The 7,097-nt window shown below is 23.2% G+C and overlaps 2 protein-coding genes across 2 annotated transcripts in view; one reads left to right on the forward strand and one right to left on the reverse strand. All coding sequences in view use genetic code 6, as the record gives it.

Moving 5' to 3' along the window:
• Positions 1-241: 241 nt before the first annotated feature.
• Positions 242-1,483, reverse strand: TTHERM_001113129 (cyclic nucleotide-binding domain protein; the record flags this gene model as incomplete). The annotated part of the gene is made up of 6 exons (XM_012800550.1): positions 1,319-1,483; positions 956-1,248; positions 672-897; positions 547-585; positions 375-481; positions 242-317 (listed from the first exon to the last, which is right to left on the reverse strand). Exons 1-6 carry the CDS (start codon positions 1,385-1,387, stop codon positions 242-244), a joined length of 810 nt encoding a protein of 269 aa, XP_012656004.1. The 5' UTR covers positions 1,388-1,483.
• An 831-nt stretch (positions 1,484-2,314) lies between these two features.
• TTHERM_01113130 (hypothetical protein) overlaps positions 2,315-7,097 on the forward strand; it is a gene marked incomplete at its 3' end in the record, with an annotated part of 4,931 nt that continues 148 nt past the window's right edge. The window contains exons 1-9 of the mRNA XM_001025947.3: positions 2,315-2,780; positions 2,860-3,033; positions 3,180-3,710; positions 4,012-5,060; positions 5,119-5,324; positions 5,379-6,248; positions 6,301-6,511; positions 6,571-6,957; positions 7,018-7,097. The exon at positions 7,018-7,097 is cut by the window's right edge and continues 148 nt beyond it. Coding sequence (XP_001025947.3) covers positions 2,465-2,780; positions 2,860-3,033; positions 3,180-3,710; positions 4,012-5,060; positions 5,119-5,324; positions 5,379-6,248; positions 6,301-6,511; positions 6,571-6,957; positions 7,018-7,097 — 3,824 coding nt within the window. The 5' untranslated portion in view covers positions 2,315-2,464. The remainder of the gene's footprint in view (positions 2,781-2,859; positions 3,034-3,179; positions 3,711-4,011; positions 5,061-5,118; positions 5,325-5,378; positions 6,249-6,300; positions 6,512-6,570; positions 6,958-7,017) is intronic.

Here is a 7,097-nt window from a genome sequence, read left to right on the forward strand (position 1 = left end):
AATGAATAAAAAAATAAATTTTATTTAGAAAATATGTTTTAAAAAAATATATTATAATTAAGACACATTTTTAGAATACTATATAAAATAATTGACACAAAAGTTAGGGAATAATTTTATTTTATGTTTATTTATAGTTGTAGATATTTAATTATTTTTTATTTAGTTATTTATTTTTTTATTTAAATTACAAGTTTGTTTGTTTGTTTAAATGATTGCTTTACCTTATTACTAAATTTTCTCAAACATTTAATAAATAATTATCACTACCAACACTGAAAATTTCATTTGCTGAGACCAGTTGTTAAAGAATTTGGCTTTTATGTAAAATAAAAAATAATTAATTTTTACTTTTTTGTTGCAAAAATGATTACTTGATTTGAACTTGATTGAGTTAGCTTTAGAAAAATTCAATTATCTTACTCTTAGGGATTTAATCATTAGGATTGTGTTTCAAGATTTACCTCATCAATTCTAATACCTATTTAATTGAATTAAGTTATTTTTAATATTTTTAAGTATTAATATTAAAGTTCTATTAATTACTTATTCTTTAGGCTACTAATTGCGATCAATTTAATAATGCTTTTATTAGAAAAAAATATATTTAAGAAAATATTTTTATTTCTTAATTAATTAATTTATTTATTTTTTATTAATTAATTTATTACGACTTTTTGAGCAGAAGCATTGTGATTATTATGAGCTTTATCATTTGTCATATGCATGAAGTCTTCAATACCATGTTTTCTTTAAAGATATCTCAAACATAAATCTAAACCATGTCTACTAATTTCGTTAGCATCATTAACAATAGAAAAATAAAGCAATTATATCTAGGCATTTTTTCTCATTTTAAGCATAGCTCTAACATATTTATGTCTGTTTCCATTATTTCTAATTATTTGTAGAATATTAGAATATTATTTTAACTTAAGAAAAATTAATTTATTACTATAATTCAATTTCGTAAGCTTAAACAAATTCAGGTAACTCGTCTGACATTTTAGACTTTTGGATAACTACTTCTATGCATCCTGTGCTATCAGATAGCTTACCCATTATTTTAGGAGAATCATTGATACTTTAGAGAAATTCAAATTTAGCAGTAATAATAGCATTTTCAAATGCGCCGTACCATTCATAGTGATTACCAGAATGGGCTTATGGGTTTTCCTTTGCAGCTTTAACTATCTAGTTGATCATAAAACAATTTAAGGGTACTGTAATTTAAGGTATTTTTTCTGCCTATATAATTTTTGGATTATTTTAGTGTTAATATAATTTGATGTTATTTTTAAAAGCATTAAAAAAGTACTTGTTGCTTTTAGGCTGATTAATTATTGCCTGAGTTGTTATCAAATCCTCCTTGAACTCTATTACTCATTTTTGTTTGTATGAATTTTTTAGTTATTTCAAACTTTGCTATATAAACTTTTTTTTAGTAATTATTTATTAAATATTTTTTTTCTTTTGAATTTTTTTAGATAATTATAATTTGTTAGATATATATATCTTTTTAATATCAAAAAGAAAGCGCGCATTATTTTAATAAATATTTTAGATTTTATCAAACTCTAATTAACTATAAATGAGAACCGCTAAAATGTTAATTATTTGAAAATTTATACTAATAATTTATCTCAGAAAACATAAGTAGAATTATGAAATCATCAAAATTAAAATAAAAACCTTGCTTGTGCTTTAATTCATTTTTAATTTTGAGATAAAAATATTTTCTTGAATTAATTTATATCAATCTATTTTAATTGATTCCCATTATTCTAATTTACTTTTATTTTAAGTACATTAAAATTCAGATTGTAAAAATTTATTTTTATTTTAATTAGCTAAAAATAATTTTAAATAAAATATTTAAAGCTTTTTTATCGAAAACTAAAAAAACATAAATATTGAAAATTTTGAGTTTCAAAAATAAATTTTGATGTTATCTTCTATTTAAGATAGGAAGAAGAATAATCTTTATGAATTATTATTTTATTTATTTTACACTATTATAATAGGAAGTACTAATCACAATAAAAATAGAGTTGTTAAAGAATATAGCAATTTATGAAAGAATTCATTTAAATTTTTTCATTAAATTTAAATAGGCATCTATTTATCTTTTTATCAATGAATCTATTTTTTAAAATTAAAAATCATATATTGAATAATATATGATTAATATACAAAATGCAAACCTAATTTATTCATTTTAAAATAGTTGAATGATCTAAACGAATCAATTTTTTTTATTTATTTATTGATTTGAATTTTGATCCAATTTTCATTTTTATGAAAAAATAAGTTTTTGAAAAAAAGAATAAGAAATTAAATACATTTTCAATAAAAAAGCTTAACAATTAACAATTAATTATAAGAAATTGACAAATAAATTAAATATAATAGTGCTTTTTCTGAATCAAGGATATCATTTCAAAACACACAAGCATTTTTAAAAATGAATAGTATTAATTTTGAGATGATCCACAAAGGATTAAAACCATCTCGCTCAGCAAGATAATTGCAAGATACTCTATCTTAAGAATTTTTGATAAGCTCAGAAACATCAAATTAAACGCAAACATTAAAGTTTGGATTAACAGCTAATTAGTCAAATAAATAATCATTTAGACCTGGAGGAGATAGTGATGAGTGCAATACTCACCATTCTGAGGAAGTTACTTAAATTGATGAGTGCACACTTTTTCCATCTCACAATCTTAACATTAGACCTGTAGCAGAAATGAGAATGAACAGCTAATTTTCAGAAAATAGTATGTTTTTATTCATTTATCAAAACTTAGCAGTCATCATTTAGAATTTTGAAATGTAATTATTTTACAAACATAATAGAATGTCAATAAGACTCATATGAAGGAATAGATGATTTGAATAAATAAAATTGTAATCAATATTAGCTTTCTAGCTCATAGGGTTTTGATTAGCTTAAAAGGCGCAGCAATAGTAAGCCTCCCCTTTCAAGGAACAACTCTACAAACAATAAAGACGAGATAACTTAATTTAGAGGTAAGATTACAATTTTATAAAAAATGTAGGATATATTATAAAAAATGCAAAGATTTTTTAGCTAATTAATTCATTTAATATTTGATATTTCACCCTTCTTAACAACAAAAAAAAATAATAAATTTTTAACAAAATAATTTCAAAAGGAACAGATCATTGTATTGCTATGAATAATTCAAATAGTAGAAAAAATAGCTTGGCTACTTTAGGATGCGGAGCAATAAATAACAATAATTTCTAACTAAATGATGAAGATAATTATGTAAAATAAAAAGTATTGATTAATAACAAGGATCTCTTGTAATATAATGTTATGCACTAATAATAGCTAAATTTACCAAATCCTTATTTAAGCAACAACAACAATATGTAAAATTTCCAACCACAAACTATAGAATCGAATAGGATAACTCCAAACAATCCATATCCAGATAATCCACTTATTGAGCTTCAACAAAATCTTAAAAATAATTTTAAAGCTTAAGAGGCTTATAACTTTAAGCAAGATAAGCATAATTCTTCTATTTAATAATAAGAGAGCAATTAAAATGATTGGATTAGAGATTATTAAGCTGCTAACATTCCTATACCTCTTTAAAGAGTTTCTTCCCCCAAAGGATTAGTGTAGTACTAGTAGGATAATAAATATTTTATTGCTTCTTCCTTATCAAACCATTGTAAATATTTATATTTTTAGGGAAAAAACTATTTTAATTTTAAATCAATTTTAGATATTACAAACTGATTTTTTAAAATGCAGTTTAATCTTAATTTTAATTGAGAAGATAAAAAATCTGTATTAGTTAAGCTTATTTCATTTAAATTAATAAATCAAAAATATCTTCCAGATTTTTATTTTATTTTGGAATGTTAACGAATTATTTAAAAATAAATAATTTGAATTTTTTTTATAATTTGATCTTAACTAACTATTTCAATACTAAGATAATTATTAAATATTTATTTATTAAAATTAAGAACAAAATAAGTAAAACGAAGATTAGGAAAGCTTAAAGCCTGAGGATTTGTTAATGAGTCAATAAGAATATACCAGATTTTAAGAAGTATAAAAATTGATAAACCAATAATAGCAATTATAGTAATAGCAGTAAAGCACCTAAAATAGAGACCTTTAATTTTAAAATTCTGTGTAAAATAATGCTAACGTGTAAAACTAATATCAAAGTGCACAATCCATATAAAATAATAACCAAACACCTTTTGCATCTTTAAATAGCGATATGTAAAATTCTCAGAATCCTACTTACTAACCTGCCCAGTTTAATTTTAATTAAACTTATTCTTTTTCGAATAGCTAATTTAGATAATGCACTATTCCCATTTCTTAGTAGTAGAATTAAATACATTCTTTACAGGAATCTGGATTCAACCCAGAATAACAATTAAATTCTATATCTTCATCATCGATTTTAAATATATAGTCTCCAAAAACAAATGGCACTACAATTATCATTCCTTAACAAGCTGCCTCATAAAACATCTAAATTTAATTGGAAAAAGATGAAACTAGCTTGCATATTTAATAGCAGCAAAAAGAAAATTAAAGCAATAACCTGTCTAAAATAGAGCAAAATAAAAATAATACAGTAATACCTAAAAAAACTAATTTTATGAAGAGAAATTAAAGTTTGAGTTACTTAAGCTCAAGCCCAATCAATTAAAAAGTCGAAGGTTCTTAGATTCCCCAATCTTAGAATAATAAAAGTAGCAATTAGAATAGAGATAAGTAATTGAATAATCTCAGTATGAATTAAACTCCAAATTCAAAAACATCAAATAGATGCATTACACCTCAGCCTCAACCAAGACTAGAAAGAAAATTAAGTGAAAATCTTTTGCTTGATAAGAGTAAAAAAAAAGTAGAATCTTTTGAAGATTAGTAATTGAAAGAATGTACATTTAAGCCATAAATCAATAAATCTAGTCAAAAAATGTAAAGATCTTTTAGTTAATTTTTAGAAACTTAAGTGAACTACAACAAATATAAATCTGACAAATAGAAAATAGTAAAAAATTTATTATTTATAGCCAATCTAATCTAATGCTTTATATTATATTAATTAGCTATAAGAATAAGCTCATAATGCTTTGAATGTTCAAGTTAAAGATAAACCTGACATTAACAAAAATTCTCAAAGAATTATTGAATAGAAAAGAAATAATGACTATCATAGCTTGTTTGGAGCAACTTAAATTGTTGATTAGCAGGTAGTCTATAATAGACTCTACTCCATTCATAAAAGGAACGAATCTAACAATTCCTAAATTAGGTTTGAATTACATAGAAATTACTATTTAATTAAATAAAATATTTAAAATATTAGGAAGAAGATAGAAGAAGAAGCTAACAAAGAAAATACTTTCAAGCCTTAGATACACTAGAGATCAAAATCCATTAAGAGAGATGAAAAAATACAAGATTTATTATACAAAGATGCAGTTAGAAGAAATAACATCTAATAAAATATTTCAAACTAAAAACCTCGTTCAAGCAGCAAATATACAAGTGAGAAAAGCGAAAAAATACTTCTTAAAAAATTCATTAAAGAAATGGATTACATCTTTCAATCGTTATCAGTGAAATAAAATAAGAATAATTAAAACTATTCTTAGAATACATCTCTATAAAATTCACCTCTTAACTCATTAAATAATTTAGATATGGCATCTCTATTTGAGGTAATGATCAAAAGTGGATTTGTAAAATATAACTCCAATTCTACAAATCCTGATATGATTGTAATGGAAAATGAGAAAAAGCTCATTTTCTTAATATGGACCTTGTTAGGTGGCAAACACTATAATTTTATCTCAAAGCAAAACCTTTTACTCTTTTTAATTATAATACTCAATCTAGATAAATCTTTTGACTCATCTGAAAGATCTTTACTTCTAAAAGAACTTTCATTTTCTATGTCTAACTCTTAGTTATAAAATACTTCGCCTTTGTCTTCTTAAGCAAGTATCAAAAATTTTAAAAATTTTGAAGCTTTTACAAACATAATATCTAGTAATTTAAATTCTCATCCTCATTCTGCATAAGTTTCTCCTCTAAATAAATCTAACTCTTCAGGTTTTTCTGCCTCTTCTCATGCATCTAACCTCCATAATTAGCTAAATTAGTCTCTTATGAAAAGCTACTCAGAAAATTACATTAATCTTTCGCTTGGAAGCTTTGATGAAAAATAGCAATGGTAAATAAACTTTAGTCATAACATAAAAAAAATTAATAATTTTTTAAATAAGGATTATAAGTGAAGAAGATAAATAAGTAATCAGATAGGCTTTTGAAATCTTTTATAGAAATAGATTAAGCTATGAAGAACTTAAGTCTTAAAAAAGTCCAGTGGACTAAGGCTGCACCTTTCATCCAAATATTTTATAAAATTCTAAAAGTATGGCTAATTAATACAGAGAGAAGCTCTTAATATAAACAGCTAATTTGCTTGAAAATAAAGTAAAAATAAATAATTTATTATATTTTTTAAACTGAAGTTTATTCTTAATTTTTTAAAGGAAATTTAGTACTAAGTGCCTAAAGATGGAAAAATTTAGCATTCAGATTTCTTGATTTTATAAAAGAGAGCACAAGAAATATAAAACAAAAATAAATAAGAGATCGTAAAAGAAAAAGAGCTAATTGAGTGTACTTTTAAGCCTGCCATCTACTCAAAGGCTAAAAAAGAAAAAGAAAATGAAAAAATAAATATTGCTGAAATAGGTTTCAAAAAAACTGAAGAGCTGTATCAACAAAGTAAAAATAAAGAGATTAAATAAGTGAAAAACAACAATGATTTAGACTACGAAAAGCAAAAAAATGAATGCACTTTCCAACCTGAAATCATAGACATTCGCTCTAAAAAAATATATGACGGTGGAATATTTGCTAAAAACATCAACAAGGTAATAAATTAGATTAATATTTTTAATTATTTTTTAATTTTCTAATCACTAAATAAATAGACCATAGAAAGGATGAGAAATGCTAGAAAAGAAAAAGAATTAATCAATGCTATGAAATAGAGAGGATATAATTCTGTGAA

Source organism: Tetrahymena thermophila (genome assembly GCF_000189635.1).
Source record: "Tetrahymena thermophila SB210 genomic scaffold scf_8254095, whole genome shotgun sequence".
NCBI lineage: Eukaryota > Ciliophora > Oligohymenophorea > Hymenostomatida > Tetrahymenidae > Tetrahymena > Tetrahymena thermophila.